The sequence below is a fragment of the Phyllostomus hastatus genome, unplaced genomic scaffold (genome assembly GCF_019186645.2).
Source record: "Phyllostomus hastatus isolate PE091 unplaced genomic scaffold, TTU_PhHast_1.1 phas_scaffold_501, whole genome shotgun sequence".
Lineage (NCBI taxonomy): Eukaryota > Metazoa > Chordata > Mammalia > Chiroptera > Phyllostomidae > Phyllostomus > Phyllostomus hastatus.
Window position 1 is genome coordinate 46,828,993 of NW_025334033.1, and position 25,384 is coordinate 46,854,376.

Here is a 25,384-nt window from a genome sequence, read left to right on the forward strand (position 1 = left end):
AGCAGACAAGGGACTGGACCAGGAGACAGTAAAAAGAAGTTTAACTTTTAGAGGCAGAAAGTCCAAAGACTCAGAGATGGACCACCTTCAGAGCTGGACAGGTCTGTATTGGAAAAACCTGAGAGGAATTATTACAAAGTTCTGTTGCAAGGAGGTGCAGATCAAAAAAAACTAGAACATAAAGGGATCCTAAATGATTAAAAAAGAGTGGGGGATATTACTCACACACACACACACACACACATACACACTCTCTATTTTACCTCTGTGCCTTGATTTCCTTATCATTAAAATAGAAATAACAGAACCTACTTCAAACGGCTCTCATGAGGATTAAATAAAATTATTCATATAATTGTCATTATCCCTAGCAAGTAATGCTTAACAAAAGTTAGCTATCATTTGTTGTCATGGAACACTGAGAGGTTAAGGTAACTCGCTCAAGATCACACCTGGATTTTGTACCCAGAACGTATGGCTTCAGATCCTTCACTCTAAACCATCAGGTTCTTCAGCCTCCAGTACATTGCTGGGCTAGATCAGTACAATAAGGACATCAGACCAGATGCTAACTCAAGTCCCTACTAGAGCTGACATCTTATTCTACCAGCCAGCCTTCTAACCAGCTTATTTCACAGCAACAGTAAGAAAAACATAACCCTGCTCACACTTCTACAGGTTACCAAGCTAAAGGAGGGAAGTACAGCTTAGGCTTGGGGTAGGTCAGAGAAACCATTCTAGTACGGGACAATCCAAAGGTTAAGCCAGGAAAAAGCCCCCTTAATGATCCTTGGTGATTATATTCATTCTAGGAGGCCAGTAGGCCTCTTGAGTAGGCCCAGAATTCACTCACATGAACAACCTCTTACAAGCTAGAAGTCACCTATTAGCCTGCTAAGAAACCACAATAAGCTCTAAATCTAGAATCTTTAGAACACCAAACTACTCTTATCCTGTTGGGGGTTAAGGGTCTCCATGAGAACCTAGGAAATTCTCTTTCCCCGTCTTTGGGGGGTGAGGAGAATGCCATGTGTGCTCATTCAGATTCACAAGCACACGCCATTTTACCTGCAATTATAAGGGGTTCACAAATTCCCTGAAATCTTTCCCTAGACTTCAAGTATCCCCAGTTCCAAGCTTTCCTCCCAGGAGATTCAGAAGTGCCCCAAGATCTGGGTTGGAGTTTCCAGGCAGCTGTGTTCAGGAGACAAATCATGTGCTGCGAACGCAGCATAATGAATCCTGCATGGGAAAGACAAAGGGCCCTTTCTTCCTCCCCCAGACCAACTTGTACTGAAAGAATTCAGACAGAGAAGATCTGTAATTTAATCCCCAAACATCAGTGGATGGAGAACAGGACCCCAAGAATATTTCATGTCCCTTTTCTGACTCCTACCCATAAAATCACATGGAACTTCCGAACAGTTGAAAGTAACAGGTAAAACCATGCTGGTCTCCAGGGTACTGTGCTCTTCCTCTTATAAGAAAGGAATCAGTCAAGACTGCCAATTAGCCTTATTAGATGACTTTTCCCTAGTATGAGCTTTGAAAACTAGAGGTACCAAAGAAACCATATAATCTCACCCACAACTGAAGGAGTAACCAAAACAAGATAATATTTCCCTCCCATAAGACAAGCAATAGTTTAACTGTTGGTGAGAGTCTGGAGAAATGTGTGAACTCACACACAGCTAGTGGGCTTATAAATCATTAGTCTTTGGTGGTGGTGGGACAATTGGACAATTTTTATGAACCATGTGAAAACATATACCCTTTGATGCAGCAACTCCCTACAGATATTTCTGCAGAGGTAGTTGAAGACAGATGGGCAACCAGGTTCAATGCTGCAGTCTATAACAAGAAGTCCTGACTGCTGGGTGTAATCATATAAATGAAACATCATGTAGCCATTTAAAAAGTTTGCTCTGTCTGGCCCTGACCGGTGTGGCTCAGTTGGTTGGGCATCATTCCCACAAACTGAAAGGTCGAGGTTGGATCCCCCATCAGAGCACATGCCTGGGTTGCAAGTTCAGTCCCTGGTCAGGTCATGTACAAGAGGCAACCAACAAACTGATGTCTCTTTCTCACATGGATGTTTCTCTCCCTTTCTCTCTCTCCCTTCCCCTCTCTCTAAAAATAAATTAAAATATATTAAAAAAAAAAAACAACAGTAGGTCTATAAGTGCTGATATGAGGAAAACTCCAATATATAATTTTTTAAAAGTTGAGAACAGTGGATATTATGCATGATTCCTTTAGTCTAAATTTTTAAAGGACATACATACATGCTATTACATGTAATAAAGTATGTTCCCTATTGGGAAATGCCCTGCCTCGTTTCAGAAGCTGTAACCCCCCATAGCTAAGGCTGAGTGAGTGACCTTTGGATCATAAGCCACTAAGGAGACAAAGCTTATCTCCCTGGCAGGAGCACTGCCTCTGCCCATTTTACTTCACCCTGCCTGGCCCACAATGCATGATCAGTTAGCCAATGACAGGTAAGATTCCTCAAGGGAGGGACAATCTAAGACAGGCATGATCACGGGGGGCCCCCAGGGAAGGACTTGGGGGGGCTATAGCAAAAGGGGATGATGGACCCTCACCCCTCAGGTTTGACATAGCCTGAGTCCTCATTCAGTCTTCAAGAAGTCTCCTCATCTCTTGGCTGCCTTACTTCCCCCACCTGACTTAAGCCTGAAACTGACAGGGCAGTGCAGCACTGTGCTGGAAAGGGCGGGTTCCCCAGGTGATCAGACCTAAGAAAGAATGCATAAAATCCTGTGAAACCTGCTTTGCTAAGAATGCTCTCAATTAAATGATAAGGGTCCAAGCAGGAAATGAGTTGGTTTCCCAAAGTTTTGTAGTCCCTTAGCTAACAGACCCTGACTCAGAATAAGCCCTTGTAGTTTGTTGTATGTTATCCAGTGTTTGATCCTTACTGCCTGACAATAATTGATGAGCTTTACCTGTATTCCTGTGCAAACTGAACCCAATAAAAGCCCATTGAGGAAAAGGCTCTTGGCCCTTTTCCTTTGAGAGATCGGCCACCTTTCCTCCCCAAGCAGATCATATCTTAGTAGACTTATTCTCATCCATAGTGGCCAGGGGGGTGGCCTGTGGGCAGAGCCCCTCCCACAGTTCCCGAAAGATACGTAAGAAACTGTTAACTGTGGTTACCTTTGGAGATAGTGACTAGATACCAGGAAAAAGAACCATACCAATGTACAAACATTTAGAAAACATACCAGTAATATAGATTTAAAAAAAAAAAAAGCTCCCAGGCATCTGGGGAAACCTGGGGCTGAAGACAGAAGGTGACGCTGAAGGCAGGCTCTCGCTCCTAATTCATGTATTTGCCTAGAATTGACCTCGTTGAGAGTCCAGACTCCTCCTCTGCAAGCAGCATGACTTCTCACACTGCCTGTCCCGGAAACACAGCTTCCCAGGCTTCAGAGACACTAGTGCATGTGAGGAGATGGCCAACTGAGATCAGCTGCCAGCAGTTTCTCACAGCTCTTGCTGGCTGATCACATTACCTGACAGTTGAGGTGGGGAAAAGTGTTAACACCTTATGAATAAAGAAGCTCACCTCTGAGGTTTCCGAATATCCCAGAGTCCTACTCCTTCCTTTGAGTTGGCTGTGGCCAACAGCCTGGGCTCCACAGGGTTAAACATGACGCTGTGGAAGGCTGACGGGTAGTTTGCCAGGCAGAAGGGCTCTGTGAAGAAAGAAACTACTATCAGTCCCTTTGGGGCGCCTCTGGGCCAGGGACAGGCAGACAAGCAGGAATGTGAATACGAGCAGGACCACTCTCTCCAGTGACCATGCCAGCGGGCTGGAACCCCACCTTGGTCACCTGTACTCACAAGGCTCCCGCAAGTCCTAGCACACGCTTTCCGCACATAGAAAAAAGTAACTGAAATATATATAAACAAACCTTAAGCTATAGTATTCAGAAATACATAGAGCACCTATTCAGATCTTGTGATAAAACAGAGACAGTCACTGTTAAAAGGAAGTAATCTGCTTTACAGTAAGTACAACTGAACTCCACATGAGCTGAAAAAATTCACGACTAATTACTGATAGGCTTATTATACCTTGATCCAAATGTATGAGTTTTAGAAATTAAAGTATTAGAACCACCTAAAAATTTAATGAAGAAAAAGCAACACAGTAAGACAAATGAAGCCAAGTAAAAATAATAGTTTGCCCTTCTGGTCATATTGTTCCCTAAATTGAAAAGAAAATAGTCTCCATCTAGAATTTTATTATTTCATCCCCAGTATTGGAATATTTTAACAACAACAACAAAAAAAGACACCTCACACTTGAACCTGCATCTAGCCAGCTCCTAATCAATTTCACCTAGAAATCCAGCAGCCCTTGACTATATTAGCTAGCTTCCAGTGAGGAAGGAATTACCTGTATCTGGGAGGACATGCTCCTATGGAAGTTGTTTAGAAGCACTAGAAAGCATTCCCCAGTCTATAATTTCCATATGTGACACTTCATAGGTGCCTGTATGGGGTGGGACTCAGTTATTCCACCCAGCGTGTGGTTCTGACAAAGGAGAATTTCACCTGCCAAACACGTGGTGACTCCACCACAGCTGTTGCTTTGCAGCTACCTTACCTGGCCAACCCTAAGTACAAGCTTCTCTTATAGCCTGAACCTCAATAATGGCACAGCCCAGCATGTTAAATGCTTAGAATATAGAATAATAAAAAGGCCCAGATGCTACCAGACAAGGCAATCAGGGAAGTAACTCTATGTACACAGGCATAATCATGACAAAGCTTCACCAAGGGTGGGGACAGGGGTGGCACTGAGGGTAGTACTGGAGGAAAGAACCTTTGAAGATAGGCAGAATTATAGAGAGAAATCTCCCTGCAGGAAATGAGCTAAAAAATGCATTTCCTGAAGAACTTCAGAAAAATTCGACAAAACAACTCTTCATTTTACACTTTGAAACTCAAAGAATACATTTGGAAGAAGAACGTACCCAGATAATTCCCCGTAAACAGAGTTTATTTGCTGTCATTTTAAGTTCCTTACATATAGTTAAGGTTAGGTTCTGTGGTTCTTTCAGCAAAAAAAAAACAAGCCTAAAATTAGGATTCAAAAAAGTACATAACACCCCCTTCTCTGTAAATAACCAAGAATGTGTGCATGTCAGAACCACACACAGAGCTGGCTCTTGCTTGCTAAGCTCTACAATGAGGCACCACATCTTCTGTTCCTTGGGGCCACTAAATACCAAGCTATTGAGGTGTTTACTATAGGCACAAGGGTTTGAGGAGATTCACAGGTGGCTAGAAAGGACTGGCAAGGGGCCTCACTTCTGACCACTTAGGGGTAGGGTGGGACCTCCAGAAACACATCTGTGCCCCTATGTGAGAGTTTCTTCTGTTTACTTCACTCCCACCCAGGTTACTCAGATCACAAATTGAATCTGCAGTGAACTTGACATCAAACCCTTCAACACAATCCAATGGCTTTTTGCACAGTGACCTTACCTCCATGAGGGGACTCCCGAATGTCCCAGATGAGAACCCGGCCATCATCTGAGGAGCTGGCAAAAATGTTGTCATTCACTGGGCTCACCGACAAGCCGTACACTGCATCTTCATGAGCAAACACATCCAAGGTCTCACTGCTGAGAGACAGAGAGCAGAGAGAGAGGCACACAGGCACACACACACCCAAAGACGGTGCAGAGTCCGAGCCCTCTAGTTCCTAGGGTAGGGTTCCCCCTTGATTTGCAGGAGAAAGGCAACCTAACTAAACTGAAAGGATATTACATTTCCTTTAAAGGTACGCATTCAACTTTCAAGTGAAAAAATAAATGTACAATTAAAGAGACTTTTTATAGGTTTCAGGGTAAGGTTGCTTTTTGCACTAAATGAGCACATTTAAAAATGACTCAACAGATGAGTTTTGTGTTTTCACTTACTACAGAATGCCTGTGCTTATGTACAGATCTGGGGGTGCCACTTGATTTACAAAAAGGAAAAGTGTTAAAGCAGCCAGGTCTGATGCTAGCTGGGTGAAAGAGGGGCCCCTGCTGACAGTCTGGCACGGTGATAAAAAGCTCTGAGGCCAGGTTGCCTAAGTTCAGATCCTGGCACCACCCAACTTTAAGTTTCCTCATCTGTAATTGAGATCATATTGCCTCACAGAATTTACTGTAAGGGTTAAATTGATTAACACATACAAAGCACTTAGGATGGGGGCTGGCACATAAATCTTACCTATTATTGTTATGTTTCCTTCCCTTCCAACTCTAAGTTTTCACCTGAAAGCTTTATTTCATAACAGCTTTGCATATCTTTCTTTTTAATCAAAATTTTATTTTAAAATTATTACAGAAATCTTCTTCAGAAAAGGACAGCTTGTTTCATGTTATTTTTTTTTTCTTCAAAAAATAAAAACTACTTTGGGCTGCTTTTCATATGAAAAAGAGTCAATCACCTTCACATACTAACAATCTATTTACCTTTCAACATCATGGAGGATGACCTGCTCATCGTTTCCTGTAAGGGAAAATAGAAGACACGTGATCACTCCAAGGAAATGATCCCTGTCCACATTACAGTTCAGTATTTTAAGGTTTTCAGGGAAAATTAAATATGAACGAAGTCAATGTTAATACAAATTAGGAGTTAATTAGAAAAAAGATATTAAAAAATAATTAAGGATAGGACATTCTTTTAAAAACATAATAACAACTAAGTATAACATAACTTTCCAAAATGTATCGCCCATTGTAATGTTAAAAAAAGAAATCTGTGGCCAATAAGGAAAAAGTAAATGATCAAGGACAAATCAATCTGAGCTAGCTTTTTTCTTTCTTTATTTTCTAAACAAAACATTCATTAACTGTGAGATCTGGAATAGTACCTGCAAATTTTCTATGCCTCAGTTTTTTATCTGCAAAATAGATACAACAATTGTACCTACCTTATAGGTGTATTGTAAGGATAAGAGCACATTTGTAAAAAGCATTGAGAACAGAACCAAGCACTGAATAAGCCCCCAGTAAATGTTTACTACTATTTACATCCTCGTCATCTCTTATAGCATTAAAATTTGATGACCATGTGATTCTAAATAATGAGAAATTTTTATCTACAATTTTTGTCTCTTGCATTTTCTTTATCACATCAAGAAATCTAAAAATACTACATTCATGATTATGTGTAGTCCCACCTTCAAATAGTTTATATAGCCAAAAGAGAATAACATAACCATGATAGACGGAAAGTAAAAAACTTCCATTTTATGCTGAAGGCACACCCAAAAGTTATTTCAATAGAAAGCAAAATTAGCGGTGGCCCAGGTCATCTTAGATCCCTGGCTCTAAACTCTATTGTGGGTACTTGCGAAGTAAATCAAATCCATACTAAGGCCTTCTGGGTAGCAGGCACAGGAGAGGTGCTGGGGACGTGAGAAAAGAAAGATTCTTCCAAGCCCTTGAGGAACTCACAGTCTAACCACACAAATAATTAACAAGACAAGTTGTCTTGTTATAGAGATCTGCTTAAAATGGGGACACAGATAAAGGAATAATTGTTTCCTTCAGGAGCAAGATGAAGTACACGGAAGAAGGGGAGAGTGTTTTAATGGAAAAGGATACATTTAAACAGAAACTCAAATTACTCAAAACTCTTACCAATGGGAGCCTTAGGGGAATTGGTAGGGACTGGACAATTAATGATGACCCATGAGGACTAGCATGAGCAAAAGGTACACAGGCACCTATGATGGCAAGTGGTTTAGTGGACTAGAGTACGAGATGCAAGGGGAGGGAGATGAGGCCAGAGAGTAGACTAGGGTTTAGACTGTACCCTGTGGACACTATAGTCAAAAAGATTCACATGGTTAACCCTTTGTTTTTACACTCATAGACACAGATAATAGTATGGTGACTAAGAGAGGGGAAGGGGAGTGGGGCGAGGGAGAAGGTAAAGAGGAGATAAATGGTGACGGAGGAGACATGACTTGGGGTGGTGACGTATGATACAATATACAGATGATGTATTGTAGAATCATATATCTGAAAACTATGATTTTATTAACCAATGTCACCCCAATACATTCAATAAAAAGAAAAGAAAAAAAAAAGCCCTTTATTTTAAAAAGAAAACATGCATAAGCAATGAATTAAAAGGGGGATTAGAGACTGGTAACAGAAATGACAGAAGGACACTGCAATAGTCCAGGCCAAAGATGAGGACCTGAATCAGGACAGCAGGTACGGGAAGAGAACGGGAACTAAAGAGGGAATGAGAGGTTTTCAAGTCTAGTTGGTGACTGACAGAATGTGCACATGAAAGAAAGGCATGTTTGAGGATGACTTCAAGATTTCTATTAGGCTGAACCATGTGAAACTGTCATTTTTGTAAGTTGAAAATACTTCAATGTCAGCAGATTCTTCAAGTTAACCCTAACAACGTAAGTCATTGAGTAAATGGGGATTATAACTGAGAAAGGGAATCCAGGGAATAAGAGGAAATGTTTGCACAGGGGCGGAGAACTAATCATCTTGGTTTTAGGTAGGCTGCATTTAAACTGCTTCTGGAACACACAGGGAGACACTCAGTGGGGAAATCTGCAGCTCAGAGGAGCGGCTCAGGACTAGAAGCTGGCTGGTCAGAAAGGAGTGTGTGTGGTTAGCTGATGGAAGCCGTCACGAAGAGGCTGGCCTGAGCGCAAGCCACTCCGGTTACACCCTAACACAACGTTTTTCAAACAGGAGCCATCCATAGGTCCTAAGATTGATTTGAGCCACAACCTTTAAAATCCTTAAAAATGAAATAGGACAAAACAAAAAAACAAATGAGAGTGTACCACACATAGTAACATTAAGTGCTGCTTCACATATGTGTGTGTGTCTGTATAGCAGATTACAATGTAAAAAATATTCAACCAAAAAAAAAGAGAAAAAGAGTGAGAGCCAAAGAATGAAAGAAAGGGAGGGCAGGGCAGAAGTGGGGGAGAGAGGAAAGGAAAGAAGGGGGAAGAAGGGGAAGGAGGGGAAGGAAGGGAGGGAGGGAGGGGAGAGAAGGGGAGGGGAAGCAGGGGAGAGGGTAGGATGGAAGAAAGGAAGAGGGAGAGAGAGGGGGCAGGGAGGAAGGGAAAAGGAGGAAAGTAAGGTGGGATGGAGATTACTCTAATACATGTGCCTAAATTGCTGAAATGCAGAAAAGGCAAGCTATGGAAAACTGAAATTCTATAGAAAAATGAAGTAAAGAAAAATAAGGAGTTATTTTAGCACTCTTTTATGTAAAACACCAGCCACAGTGAATTTCCCCATGTGGAATTCTCCCTTCTTACCTCCAGAGAATACTTTGGTGTTCCCACTGTTGAAAGCCAGGCAAAAAATGTTGGAATGATGCTCTCCTTTCAGCTGTATGGGCTTGACTCTGGAGTGGATAGCTTGTTCCATGTGCCATAACAGAACCCTGCGATCATCTCCTCCTTAAGAGGGCAGTAAGAATCTAGGGTTAAAACAGCTCATATTTCAAGGGTGACTCTCAGTTTTGCTAGCTTTGAGTCCCATCTTTCCCCAGACTGCATCTCTCCAACTCCATGAGATTCTGATGGGACATATAAACCCAGGGCTCAACCCCCTTAACCATCGGTAAATATATGGCCCCTAAGCCACTCATTTTCCCCTAGGAATTAAATCTCAAACAGACAATACAGAAAAGGAAAGGAATAAGCACTGATATTGAAATTCTCAAAGCCACCCTGTTCCTGACTTTGCAGAGACCTAGTTGTTTAAATATTTCTTCACTTACTACCTAAAATTCTTCCATTAAGGACTTTTTTTTGGGGGGGGGGTGTCATTCAACAGTACTTGGGTTGGTTTCTAGTGCTTTCAACAGAAGAACTTAAATGTTCGTAGCATACTAGTTTTCAAAGCACTCTCCTTGATGTGATCTCCTTGATGGTGGGACACCATACAAATGACAACTAAGGAACTGCCTATCTGTCACAGTAGCAGAATCTAGACAGAATCTAGGTCTCATGAACCTCAGTCCAACTCTTTCTTCTGCATAACTCTCAAAAAATCTGAATTAAATGAGCTGTATTACACTGTGTGAGTCAGCTCCTACAGATTAAGAATATTTATATTCTATGTATTATGTATTCTTTATATTTGAAGACACATTAAAAATATATAGAAGGATGCTAAACACTGTTGACAGTGGTTACTACATCCAGGGAATAAGATTAAAAGAGGTAGAGGACAAACTGTAGGGTTTTTACTTTTACTTTATATATTTGGTACTGCTTCACTTTAACAAGCTTATATTATATTCTTAATAAAAATTTAAAAAAATCTTATCAATGTGTGGTTGTCTCTCATGCGCCCCCTACTGGGGTCCTGGCCCACAACCTAGGCATGTGCCCTGACCAGAAATCAATCTGGAGACCCTTTGGTTCACAGGCCGGCACTCAATCCAAACAAGCTATGCCATCCTGGGCATATTCCTAATAAAACTTTAAGTTACAACAGGAACAAATACAGGCAGCAAACTGTAATAAACTCTATACCTCTGCCTCCCCCATTCCATTCAATACAACAGACACAAATTGCAGCACATCCATACCACGCAGAGACACACACATAGCCATTAAATAGGTAGATCTTTAAGAACTTGGAAACATGTCCAGAGGTCTTGGTTAAGGGGGAAATGAGGTGTAAAATAGTATGTGTACCAACATCCATTCATTAAAACAAATTCTTAAGAAGCCTCACAATAGCAGGAAGCTTGTCCATTTTGTTCACTGCAAAGTCCCCAGTACCTAAACAAGTGCCCCCGTAAGTAGATATTGATTGAATATACTTCAACTTGCATACTGGTGCTTTTTAAAAAAAGATTTTATTTATTTTTAGAGAGAGGGGAAGAAAGGGAGAAAAACATCTATCAGTTGCCTCTTGCACACCCCAAACTAGGCACCTGGCCTGCAATCCAAGCATGTGCCCTGATGGGGGATCAAATCAGCAACCTCTTGGTTCACAGACCAGCACTAAGTCTACTGAGCCACACCAGCTAGACCATATCTGTGCTTTTATTTGCATATCTAGATGGCTATATAAGAAGTTTTTTATAATGGATACCACATCTAGGCTAGGGTTTTGAAGAGTTTTTAAAAATGTGTAAAATATATATAACATAAAATTTACCATTTTAACCATCTTTTAAAAGATTTTACTTACTTTAGAGAGAGGAAAAAGGAGGGAGAAAGAGAAGGAGAGAAACATCAAGTGTGTGAGAGATACATGATCAGCGGCCTCTCGTGCACCCACAACGGGAATGGAACCAGCATCCCTGCAGTTCTCAGGTGGAGTGCAATCCATGAAGAGCCACACCAGCCAGGGCCCATTTTAACCATTTTTGAGTGTACAATTCAGTAGCATTACATATATTTTCACTGTTAAGTGGTGCAACCAACACCACTATCCATTGCTAGAACTTTTATATCATCCTAAACTGAAACTCTGTACCCTATAAACAATAGCGTCCACTTGCCTCCAACAACCACCACTTCACTTGAGGCCTGTATGAATCTGACCACTCTAGGTGTCTCATGTAAGTGGAATCACACATTTGTCCTTTTGTGTCTGGCTTATTCGCTTGGCATAATGTCTTTAAGGATCATCCATATTGTAACATGTATCAGAATTTCATTCCTTCTTAAGGCCGAATAATATTCCGTTATACATAAACACACACATACATACCACATTTTGTTTAACTATTCATCAATGGACATTTTGGCTACTGTGAATAATGTCGCTAAGAACATGGATAGACAAATATCTGTTCAAGTTCCTACTTTCAATTCTTTTGAGTATATACTGTTGAGAAACTTTTGTTTTCATTTATAACTTTCTGTACTACCTGACATTTTGCCATAAACATATTTCCTTTAACAATTTAAAAAACACTAGAAGATAATAGTGATCAAATCATACTCATTCTTCCTTCTCTAGAAAAAAGTTGCCTTTGCTCCTTGGGTTCCTTTGTTTCTTGAATCCCTCCTTCCTTCCATTGTTGGTCAACATCAAGCTCTGACTCCTTGAAGTTACTTCCTTGTCTACCAGACACTCCCTTACATGTGGTTCACAGTGTTCTGGGTTTAAGGTTTGCCTATTTCAACTATGAGTTTTCTGGCCTGGGGCAGTGTTACCTAAATTCTGTATTTCTACAAGGTCATGAAAATAAAGTTTTTGGTTTTTGTTGTTTTACTTTATTATTATTTTAAAAATCCTGACCCAAGGACATGTTCATTGAGAAATATTTCTTTGTGCCAAAGTCTCTATAAAAAGTGAAAAATCAAAAGATAGAAGCCCATATATTTCTTCTACTTACTCGTGTTTCTAACCTAATCTCCCTGAGCCTGAGTTTTACCAAATACAAAGTGAGGATCATAATAGCTCTACTACCATGAGTTTTATAGATTATAAAGCCAAGTACCAGAGAGGATAAGCCAGTACTCACTTCCAGGCAGTTACTGCCATAGGGCAGCGATTTCCAACCTTTTTCATCTCATGGCACATACAAACTAACTACTAAAATTCTGTGGCACACCAAAAAAATTTTTTTTGCTGATCTGACCAAAAAAAAAAAAAGGTATAATTTGTATTCATTAACACCAGATAGCTGTTGTTGTATTGGCTGTTGTCATTTTTTAACTTGACAATCTAAGAGGTAAAAGGTCAGGGCCCCTGACTAAATAGTCAGGTATTGCATGTTTTAAAAATTCTTGCAGCACACCACCTGAAAATCACTGCCATAGGGGAATGCAGGCTTCATGTTGCCAGGTCTTCCAATTTTTCAAGAGAAGATAGCACTTGATTTTGCAGGCTGAATGGAGTCCTCAGTAAAGGCTGTATCTGGCCCAGGGGTAAATCAAGGTTGGGTGATTTGCCCAAGGTCACAAAGCTGGGGTCCTATGGCACTCCCTAAGTCAGGGAAGTGCACCTGCAAGTATGAAGAGATAAGGCAGGAGTGTCCAACCTTTTGGCGTCTCTGGGCCACACTGGAAGAAGAGTTGTCTTGGGCCACACAATTCAATACACAAACACATGAAAATTGATGAGTCAAAAAAAAAAAAAAGGTTTTAAGTAAATTTACAATTTTGTGTCAGGCTGCATGCAGCCCATGGGTTGGACACCCCTGAAAGGGGACGGTAGCATCACATGGATTTTCCCCTTCACTGCAGAAGCAGCCAAAGGAGGGATAACATTTACAGATATTACCTTCTCCTGATACCTTGTCCTTACCTAGTATTCTTGTTCTAAAAGCAGAGTCTATTTATATACCTATTATCTCATTTTTCCACATGTCCAATTAGGTAAGTAGGGTAAAAACATTATCCCTATTTTAAAGATGTGAAAAGTGAGCCCTGGCTGGTGTGGCTCAGTGGATTGAGTGCCAGCCTGCAAACCGAAGGGTCGCTGGTTCGATTCCCAGTCAGGGAACATGCCTTGGTTGCAGGCCAGGTCCCCAGTTGGGGGCACTCGAGAGGCAACCCTTTACACTGATGTCTCTCTCCCTCTCTCCTTCCTTTCCCCTCTCTCTAAAAATAAAGATGTGAAAAGTGAGGCACTGGCTTGCTTCAATGATGGAAGCCTTGACTCCTAGCCTTAAGAACTTTACATTAAATGGGAAGCAGGAATTAAAGTAGCAACAGCACCCTAACTAACCAGCTGGGATACCATGAAATAAAATGGTTTCTCTAAAATCAGGTGACGAGTAGCAGTGGAACTGAGCAGAGGTAGGGTTTTAAAATCCTATTCCAGCACACCAATCCCAAGATAATGTCTCTCATTTCTGAGAGTAGAAAAAGAAATCCAGAGTTAACAACACCAGGATCACAATAAAGCTGGAAGACACCCAAGAGATCACCCTGAACACCCCCATTTTGCCAGTGAAAAAACTAAGGCAGAACAAGGTAAATTCACCGATCCAAGAATTGAATGGACCACACAAAAACAAGCAAAGCAAGTGAGAGTTTCTGGCATCATAACTGGTAAGTCCTCTAAAACCAAGTGAAAGCCTAAAATCAGGAACACCCACCAGACCCAATACTGACCAGCAAAATATCCAGGGAAATGAGGGGAAAACCTGACAATCAGGATCCACTCAAATAGAGAGAGACCAAATCCTGAAATAGCCCCATACCTTCCTGTAGCTGAACTGGTCAGGCAAAAAGACAGTGAAAACCCAATCCAGTGAAAAGAGGAATGCCATGACCTGTTGTATTTACAGTTTTAACACAGCAAACCAAGGTGAATAACCACTTGGCGGAAAGCACATGGTTACAGTGTGTTGGAAATCATCTTAAAAGTTCCAAGTTAATTCTTTCTTTGCTCATAGTAGCTAATCCCTTCCCTCCTCCCAGTCCTTGGCCTAGCCATCGGGAGACAAGAGAAAAAGAAAAAGAGGGATAGGGACTCTAATCATACAGAAAGTGTCAGGAGTTGCATTTTACCAATTAAGAATTACGTGCAGAAATTCAGTCATAACAAAAGCTACACTAAAATATTTAATTCCAAAGCAAGCACATACCTTACAAATTACACAGACAAAATCATCCCAACTCACAAAATCCTCATTTCTTCTGGGAACCAAAGGGACAGCAGCTTCAGCCTTGGTTCTCTCAGCTTCATCATCCCAAAATATGGAAGCCAGGGAATTGGTCTCTTCTATTGAACAGTTATAGACTTTACAGGGTGTTTACTTAAGCATCTACACATGCAATTTCCCACAACGCAGGAGGAAACCACAATGCTAATTACTGTCAGGATGCCGACCGACGACAGCTGTGGCGTCTCAGGACGTCCTATTCTATCTCCTGCCTCAGAAGCAGAGTGGGACTGAGATCCACAACGTCTGATTCTAAAGCCCCTGCAGAGGCCAATGGATGATTTCAGACAGCAGAGCAACAATTTTAACAATTACGTATTTTAATGTGTATTGGCAAAACAAACAAACAAACAAACAAACAAACCCACTAATATATAAAGCCCATGATTTGGGAAGGAAGGGAAGGGTAAAAAAGTGAAGAAGAATAAGAGGTACAAGTTTCCAGGTATGAAGTATATAAGCCATGGAGATGTATACTCAGGGAATATAGTCAATAATAGTTCGATAACTTTGCATGGTGACAGATGGTTACTAGGCTTAGGGTAGTGATCACATAAGGTATATAAATGTCAAATCACTATGTTACTCACCTAAAACTAATATACTATGTGCCAATTATTCTTTAAAAACTTTAAACCATAATTTCATAGATATTACATAATATAGTTTCCTTCCAAGCATTGTTTTAAGGGATGTCAACGAAAAAATGTTTAAATAATACCATAGCAATACCTCTTAAATATGACAAAAGTAAAAAAAAAAAGTAGAACTCAAACTTCTGAAATTTCAAATAGTTTACTAGGCACCTTTATTACCTATCTCTTTAAGGGAGGGCCTCTATATATCTAAAGCTGGCATTTGCTACCTGTTTAAATGCAAATGGTAACCAGGGATCAATCTCAAGAGGTATTAGGAGAATGTTGTAACAAAGGTGCAACCTAATCAGTTGTGATGTAACCAGCCTAATGAAAGACTACGAAAATGGCCCCCCAAAAAGATGAAAAATTCAGAATCACTAATAATCAAGGCCAGGTATGCGAGAACTGAAGCAATATAAATTTTTTAAATGACACCATTTTTCACATACTAATTGAACTGGCAAAGATTAAATAATACTCAGCAATAGCCATAATGCAGTCTCAATGAACTGGTACAAATATAAATTAGTTCAACCATCTTTAAGGGTAAATATATATATATCTCAAATGTATTTTATAAATATTAAAAAAATCATATCCTTTGACCCAGAATCCCATTTCTAAGATTTTATTCTAAAGGAAAACCCTGCTTGGTGTGGCTCCGTGGACTGAGCATCAGCCTATGAACTGAAAGGTTGCTGGTTTGATTCCTGGTCAGAGCACATGCCTGGGTTGCAGGCCAGCAACCAGTCAATCTTTCTCTCCCTTTCTTTCTCCCTCCTGCCCCTCTCTCTAAAAATAAATAAAATCTTTTTTTTAAAGGAAAAAAAACAACCAACTCAAATTCTCACGAAGGTTTAGCTACAAGAATTGTAATGAAAGCCAAAAACAAAAACAAACAAACAAAAAGCAAACAAACCATGTGAGGGAAGTCGTTAAATTCTGACATAAGCAGGCCCTGGACAGGATACCATGTTATGTTATGACATGATATGTTGTCACAATATCATGCTTTAGAACAGTTGTTCTCAAACAGTGTTCCATGAACCCCAGGAGAGCTGCAAAGTTGAAACTATTTTCATCATAACACTGAAATGTTATCTGCCTCTTTCACTGTGTTGACATTGCGTTGATGGTGAAAAAGCAATGGTGGTTTGCAGAACTACTGGTGTCTTAGGGCTAATGAAGGCAGCACAGCAAACAGTACTAGTCATTAGTGTATCCTTAACTGCCACATGCTGGCAGTAAAAAACAGATGTCAGTTTCATGCAGGAATGTCCTTGATGAAGCAGTAAAAATAATTTCCTCACACTTCAACCAGAGCACGCATCTTCATATTCTGCATGATGAAATAGGAAGTACACATGAAGCACTTCCACTGAAGAGCGAAGGACAGTGGTGACTTTGTGGAATGCGTGTATGTGTGATCATTTATATTGCGAGCCAAACTGGCTGATTTTTTCATGAACGCCATTTTTACTTGAAACGACTGACAAACTACGGTTATTCAGACTTGAGTACTTGGCAGACACTTTCTCCAAACAAACAAGATGAACCTGTCATGTCAAGGAAAACAACTGGTAGTATTCGCAGCCAGTGATAAAATTCAGAAAACACCTATATTCCCAACAGCTCGAGCAATCATCTTCCAATACTTAAAAGCTTTTCTGATGAGATTGATGGTGATATTAACAAATAAGATTTCTTAAAATATATAATGGAACATGTCAAGATCTGGAAAATCTGCCTAACTCAGGGAATCAGTGTCTTTTAAATGATGGATGTGTCATGGTTATAAAACAATGCACAGAGCTCTTCTAATCCTTTTAAACAACCGTAGGAAGCAGGTATTATCATCTTTATTGTCCAGATGAAACTACAGATAAGCTAAATTACCTCACGGTGCAGAGCAACCAAGAGTGTGAGCTGGGATCCGAATCCAGGTAATCTACCTCCAGCGATTGCTCCTTACCATGACACAACGCTGCCTCTCAAACACAACAGGGGCCACACAGCAAAACTGCCAAATTAAATTGCATACTGGAGGATACTCAACCCATTTTAAAGGACAAGCCACTACTCGGCTCCAGCCAGTTACTGCCATACAGGAATGCAGGCTCCAAATGGCCCGATGTTCCAATTTTTCAAGAGAAACCAGCAACCTGAGGAGGAAGGCTTTAAAGGCAAAGTAAAAGATTTTAATGTAACAGACTATGAAAAGTTCTCTGATATGGTTTCATATTGTATATTGTAACTAATCTTTAAGAAACTTCCACTTGTTGCCTTGGCTGGTATGGCTCAGTGAATTGAATGCCAGCCTGCAAACCAAAAGGTCACTAGTTCGATTCCTAGTCAAGGCACATACATGCCTGGGTTGCAGGCCAGGTCCCTAGGTGGGGGTATGCAAGAGGCAACCGATGGATGTATCTCTCGCACATTGATGTTTCTTTCCCTCTCTCTAAAAATAAGTAAATAAATTTTTCAAAAAGAAAAAAAAAAAAGAAACTTCCATTTGTTGAGTTTTGGCAGAGTAACAAAGTAGAAATACAGTTATTTGATTTGGCATTAAAATACTCTTCCTCTTTTTCTAATTACATATCTATAAGGCCGAATTTTCTTTATATACATCGCTAAACCACTATTTCACAACAGAGTAAATGTAAATATCTTCATCATGTCTATTACGACATTAAAGAGATTTGGAAAAATGTTCAGTGTTACTCTTCTCACTATTGTTTATTTTAGAAGTTATTTTTAATTAAAACATTATTAATGTAAATTTTATTACTGTATTCTTAAATAACCTTTAAACTTTATCAGCTTTAAATTCTAATACAATAAAAATCAGTAAGGTGCTCTCACCCTCGTGAGAGGAACATTCCCGTGCTTTTCACTTCCTCCTCTTTTCCCCTCACAGGCACGCATCTCCTAAACCCCAAGGCAGTGGTCTCCAACCTTTTTGGCATCTGGGACCAGTTTCATGGAAAACAATTTTTCCATGGACCAGGGGGTGGAGGGGGTGGTTTTGGGATGAGTCAAGCTCACCTCCTGCTGTGAGGCCCAGTTCCTAACAGGCCTGGACCAGTATGGGTCTACACCCAAGGGTTGGGGACCCCTGCTCTAAGGGACCCTAGGAGATTTGCAACCAGAGGAGCAAAGAGCAGCGACAGCTCATCCCCAACACCTCCCAGGCTAACAACCCCCTGAACCAGTCCCCGAGGCCCCCTTTTCTGACCCTCCAGTGAGCTGACAGCAGCCCTGCCTGGGCTCACTCCTTTCCTATAACGTTTCTAGGGAGCCAAGGCAGCCTGTCAAGTCTCTGCCCTGTTGCTCCTTGTGTCCTAGGCCCTTTCTTGTTTCACTGTCCCCAGCTTTAATAAACATACTCTTAAAAACCACCTGGAAGAAAAAAAAAGATAAATATAACCAACATAAACTGAAAAACTTTGAGGTCTTCCATGATTTTTAAAAATGTAAAGAGGTGCCAAAGCTAGAGAGTTTGAGAAGTTTTGCTTTGGAACAGAAGTTCTCAACCAGAGTGACCAGAGTGATTCTGTCCCCCAGGAGAATTTGGCAATGTCCAATTTCTGGCTGTCACAACCGAGCAGATGCTACTGGCATATACTGGTTACAAGCCAGGGATAGTGCTAAACATCCTACAATGTGTAGGATAGCCCCCTGTAACAAAGGGTTATCCAGCCCAAAATGTAAGTACTGTTGAGGTTGAAAAGCCCTGCTTTTCAAGAATATGCAATGACCTATGAAAATGTTAATATTATGTAATAGAAAAGTTACAAAACAGCAGAGATGGCCCAATTTCAATTTTATTTTTAAAATATGTACATATGCATATAAAAAAGGCTAAAATATGTCCCATGTATCAAAAATGGTCATCCTGAGTAGGTGGAATACTTCTTACTTTCTTTAAATATCTTTTTCCCAAAATTTCCTATAATTAATACATGATATTTTTAAAACTTATAAATAAGTGGGAAGCCTGTCTTGTAAGTGCCAAATTCTAATGACTTGTATGATTCAACAGGAAATTCTCAACAGTAAAGTATGGAATTAGTGAAATGAAATGTCAAAGAACAAAAGCTTCTTAAATAAGGCTAGAGGAGTATCAAAAAACACCCCCAAACACACAAAAAAAAGAAAAAAAAAAAAGACCCTTCCGAGAGGAAATTAAGGTGGTGCTGCTCCTAACCACAGACTGTCTCTCTGTCCCATCCCTTTTCTCTTGCCATAGACAGCTAGAAGCTGTCTATGCTAGGAGCACAGACAATATGCTCCCCCTGGTTATATCACACTTGCTCTTCGTTCATTCTGAGCGGGTTGATTTTTTAAATTTTTTTCAGTAAGAACACTGCCTGTCTGACTTTTGCAGAATTCCTTGCATAAAGAACACTGACAACACAATAAAGGCTTCTTGTTGCTTCTTGGTCAATCCTAAAAAGATTGAACCAATGCAGGCCCCAATGCTTTTTTAGTCCTTCTAGGAAGGCACACGATACCCACCCCCAAGCAGGTATAAACAGAGATGTCAACTCTGAAATGAAATCAAGGCTGCTTGAAGCTGGTTGCCAAACATGTAAACTTCGGTTTTTTTCTTGCTCGTATGTCTAAGGCAAAACACATGCCTCAGACATCTATGGCAAAAAATGCAATGTGCACTTGGCCATCAAACATCATTACAGCATCTATAACAAAAGAAACATTACAATCTCAGAGGCTCCACTTAGTCACTTGGACTTAAGGACTAACACAAAAGGTACAACTGGAGCCCTGGCCGGGTAGCTCAGCTCATTGGAGTGTCATCCTGTATACCAAAAAGTTGTGAATTTGAACCCCAGTTAGGGCACACAGCTAGGATGTGGGTTCAGTCCCCGGTCGGGTGGATACGGGTACAGGGGGCAACCAATCCCTGTTTCTCTCTCACATAGATGTTTCTCTCTTTCTCTTCCCTTCTCTCTTACTCATTTCCTCCCTCTCTAAAATCAATAATAAAACATATCCGTGAGGATTTTAAAAAAAGATACGACTGGAATTTAAATACAAGACTTGAATGGAAATTCAGAATGAGGGAAGTTGTGTAACAAGATCTGACAGGCATCTGGATTTGCAAAACATTCCTCCTCCTCCTGAGTAATGTTCTTGGAAGGAAACAGACTTTCCGAAGTCAGGAAGTACAGGCAGGCTAAGAATTAAAACTGGAGACCTGGCCAGAATGACAGTCCTGCCTGCCTCTACCCTGGAAAATCTCTACTTACTCATCTGTAAAATAATGGACCACCACCAACTTACCCAAAACAACCATTTTGCCCTGGCTGGGCTACTCAGTTGGTTAGAGCAGGGTCGTTCAGATCTGCCAAGGTTGCGGGTTCAATCTCCAGTCAGGGCACATACAAGAAGCAACCAATGAATGCATAAATAAGTGGAACGACAAATCGACAAATCGTGTTTCCCTCTCTCTAAAATGAATAAATTAAAAAAAAATACTATGTTCAAGGACAATGAAACCTCCTATCAAATGTACTGGCAGAATAAGCCACCTAAAGAGTTTAACACTTTACCTGAGTAAGTCCCTTACAAATGCAAAACCTCTTAACTTTCCCTACTGAGGGACCAGGTCAGAAGACCCACAATTTAACCCTGACTGTACTACTTAACTAGTAGTGAGCTACTGGGCAAATCACTTTACTCTTTGCTCCTTTTCATCACTAGGCCTTTCTAGCAACAGAATTCTATGATTCTACAGAGAAAAAACATCAGTAGTATAAGATCACAAGTGAGAATGGTGAAATCAGGACTAACCTAGATTTCTTAAACGTCTTTAAAAAAGATTTAATTATTTATTTTTATAGAGAAGGGAAGGGAGAGAGAAACTTGGGGAGAGAAACATCGATGTGAGAGAGAAACATCCATCAGTTGCCTCTCCTATGCACGCTGACTGGGAATCAAACCTGTGACCTTCCATTTTGTAGGACAATGCCCAAACAACTGAGCCACAGTGGTCAGGGCTTAAACTTCTTCAGTGATGACATTCCACGACGTGAAAGACATTCTAGAACCAACTGGCTATATACCTGAAAAACTACAATTCCTGAAAACCCTTCTCAGGGCCAGTCTACTCACTGGAGGAGGCCAAATTTTACACCAGACTAAAGTGCTGGGCAGATGCGCAATACTAAGCCTGTACCGTGGTTTTAATATCAACAGCGTATCTACTTTGAGTTAAAAATTCTTCAGGAAAAAAACTCCCAACTCAGAAGAGAATCATTCCTCAAACACCTTTCCCCAAATTCAACTCTGAAAACTAACAACCTACAGGAAGACTTAAAAAAAATAAATGTACATATGAACAACAGAATAAGATTTCTAAGAGGAGGTACACAGAAAAAAAGGGGTAACTTAGTTTTTGAACTTAACATTTTCTTAATAGTTCCCCCCCGCCACACACACCTTCTAATAAGACAAGGAATGGGACTAACAGACCTTACAGTCTCTCAGGTGAGCCTTAAAAGTCCAGTACCTTAAAAGTGGCAGCTGAAAGTGCTCGCTTCAGCAGCACATACATTAAAATTGGAACGATATGGGAGATTAGCAGGGCTCCTGCACCAGGAAAAAAACAAGTGGCAGCTGAAAGACGGGACATGGAGAGAAAAGGAGGCTTGGAGGATTTTCCACCAGAGGCATTCAATGGTGAGAGGGAGGAGTTAAGAGACTAAAGCTTTGGATTTTCCTGAGTACTAGACAGCTGGGATATTATGAGTAAGTGGCCGTGTAACTTATCATCCAAACTAGGGCCTTTGTAAGAATGGAAGGAGCACTAGTAATTACACCAAGACAATGGAGAAATTGGGACCGTCTCAAGTGAACCAGGATATATATGGTCACCTTAGTTATGAAGGATCCCAGCAGGCAACGAGGCAGGCAGGGGACCTACAGAGTTACCTTATCAACCATATAAAGTAATCTTACCTCACCTTATCAACCAGCAGGAGGCCCAGCAGAGGCAAAAGGGAAGATGGGAATCTGCCTTTCCACCGCCATCATCTCTGCTATTTGGATCTATTTAAACCTATCGATGTCCTCAAATGCCATTTTCTTGTTGATTCCTACATGCCCCAGCCCTGGAACATTACTTCCATTTTAGAAATGGCCCGAACAGGAAAATGACACTCAGAACACACGGACTTGATCTCCGAGGCGTATCAACTCTGAATCCTGAGAGGTACATGATAGAATCTCGGTATTCAACACTGCAGAGTGCAAGGAGTGAAGAAGGCAGCAAGGACAGTGTGAACATGCAGGTGTGGAAACAGCAGCAACTACAACGACAAAAGACCATTGTCATGTCTTTCCTTAAATCCCTCAGGAAAATCGTTGTGAAAAGCGAGGGGAACCTAAAAGCAGAACCCACAGAGCAACCCTCCTTATTTACTCTATCAGTGAACAACCTTAGAAATAAAATGCCTTCTTTTTCACAGAAGAATGAAGTTGCCAGTGACAGAAGTAAATTTTACTGGAGAGAACACTACACTTCCAGGTCATTAAGGATTAAACAGGCTTATCATCCGATCTAGGAGTTATACCTCCTTTTATGACACTGTGTCTGTGGAAAAGTGCTTCCAAATAACTTTCCAAGTGAGTGCGCCCTGGGCAAATAATCTCACACTAGGTTGTTTAAACCTTCTTCTAAAAAGCACTTTATTTTGAACCACATTATTCATCTGTGCCTCAGGCATATTTTCTCCCCATGTATAATTATGAGGAAAGATACATATTTGTCAGTTGAAATTCAGCCAAATGCACTCAACCAGCAGATATCAAACTCAAATTACAGGCTCAGTAAATACATATATATTGTTTGTACTTTTAGTTGGGCTAATGGAGAAGAGGAACCAACCTAGTAATCAGAGTATACTTAGTTTTTTGGTTTTTTAAAGATTTTTAGTTATTTTTAAGAGGAGAAGGGAAGGAGAAAGAGAGGGAAACATCTATGTGTGGTTACCTCTTGCTTGCCCCCTACTGGGGACCTGGCCTGCAACCCGGACATGTGCCCTGACTGGGAATTGAACCAGCAACCCTTTGGTTCGCAGGCCAACGCTCAGCCCACAGACCCTCACTAGCCAAGGCCAGAGTACACTTACTCTTAATTAGACTCAAGTACGTGAGTTTAATACAATGTGAGGTTCATCACATGATTTACGTAAGCAAGTGTGGAACACACAAAATGTAAAAAGTAGACTTTAGAAAACTGCCAAGACCAAAACCCAGGTGAAGTCATTTCTAGCACCAGGAGAAATCTGCCTGAGGGGTGCATACAGCAGCTGTGACTGAAACAGTGCTTGCTGGCTCCAAGCCAGCACGTCCACCCCCTCAGCACCACCCCCATTCCTGTTTACACACGAAGGGGGAAAAGCAGTTAGCAAAGGATCCGAGTGACAGCATTAAGAGACAAGAATGTAGGAAAAGAGTCAAATCCTTTTAAAATGCACGTAACATTCTAAAAATTTCAGAGCAGATAGCAGCATGTCTTTGAGCTCATGCAGACCCAGGCCGCAAATCCAGCTCCACCACAAACTACAGGAGTTCCCACAAGTTAACTACTCTCAGCCTCAGTTTCCTCATATGTAAAGAATAATAGTACTATCCTTACCTTAGGCAAGATTCTTTTAAGTATGAGATGTGATCATTCACGTAAACGTGCCTAACATAAAAAAATGCCCCCAAATAATATTTGATAAAGAATGTGATCAAACATTAGCTGTTTTTATTATTAAACATTTACTTTACAAACAGCAATGTCTCAACTGAACATCAAGTGAGGCATCCTACTTAATTTGATAGACACTGGGGAGCAGTGGAGATGTTTGAGGGATCAGCAAGGGATGTGAGAAAATGAGAGTTTAGTTTTAGGAAGCTTTTATAATGCTGGCAGTGGTGACCAGTAAGTTTAAAGCCGAAAAGAACAAAAGCTTAGGAAGCACCTACTGTAATAAAATTTTCCACAAAGACCAAAGTAATAAAAATCTTTTTTTCAGCCCTAGAATTATATTTCACTTCATTTTAACCAGAAACAATATATAGTGATATCCATTTTTCCGATGAATGTCCTACCTGTTCTCTATATCACAGAACCCTCAGCAGTCATTTATCAATGTCCTTTCTTGATTCTTCAGCGCTTAATTATGACAGCTAATACAAAATCTTCAAGTCCCCTTGTCTGTCTAGACTACCGATTGTACTGACCATTTTCCAAATGGCAAATAAGACATATAAAGTGCTTTAGTAGGGGGGCTGGTACACATTACAATTACATGCTAAATACATGTTAAAACAATAATTATAGTTATTAAAATTAAAGAAACACACGTAAGTTCACATTAAATATTTTAATGAATAAATAAACATGATATTTGTGTGGGACTAGTTAACTTCACAGCAAAACACAGAAATACGATTTATCATCTAAGAGGAGCAACTAGAGTTGTATACGTGCTGAAAAATTGCTAGCATTCAGCTTTTAATTCTTTTAAAAGGATCCAGAAAAACTGGCCTGCCCTATAAGAAAACAAAAAGGGAAAGAAACATATAAAAAGGCAACTTAGAAGCAGGCCCCAACCCCCAGGGGCTCTCCCTCTCCTAAGCACTACTGTGCCTTTACTTCCCCCCTTCCCTCCAGGCCAAGCGCCCTTCTTCCACCTCAGTAACTTTCTAGATAAGCTTTCCCTTGTAATTGGGGGGCAAGGTGGGGGAGGGGTGAGAAAGAAAGAAAAGGAACAGCCCCTGCCTGGGAGCAATGAGCCGGAGGGTCATGACTGTCAAAGGCTAACCGGGCGACTCTGGGCAAGTCACTTTTCCATTGCTCCATTCCTTTTCCATGACACGAAGACCTTTCCTTCCCTCTGACTCAATGAGGAAGAAAAGAAGATATAGAAAAGGTCACCTAATGCAATATTTCCCAAGCTTCAGTCAATCTTGATCATCTTTTGATTTTTGTTTTAACTGCATAACATATACACCACTATTTTTCTTTAATTAATTTTTAAAAATTTAACCATACCTTAAGC

General features: G+C 40.6%; 1 protein-coding gene across 3 annotated transcripts in view; it reads right to left on the reverse strand.

Annotated features, from left to right (window-relative positions):
* Positions 1–25,384, reverse strand: part of DCAF5 (DDB1 and CUL4 associated factor 5) — a 98,510-nt gene that overhangs the window by 65,701 nt on the left and 7,425 nt on the right. For 2 of the 3 annotated variants that reach the window (XM_045822542.1, XM_045822544.1), the window contains exons 2-5: positions 9,341–9,484; positions 6,501–6,537; positions 5,521–5,660; positions 3,590–3,719 (exon numbers count right to left, since the gene is read on the reverse strand). In XM_045822542.1, the coding sequence (XP_045678498.1) occupies positions 3,590–3,719; positions 5,521–5,660; positions 6,501–6,537; positions 9,341–9,484 (451 nt within the window). The remainder of the gene's footprint in view (positions 1–3,589; positions 3,720–5,520; positions 5,661–6,500; positions 6,538–9,340; positions 9,485–25,384) is intronic. The other variant, XM_045822543.1, reaches the window with a different exon arrangement.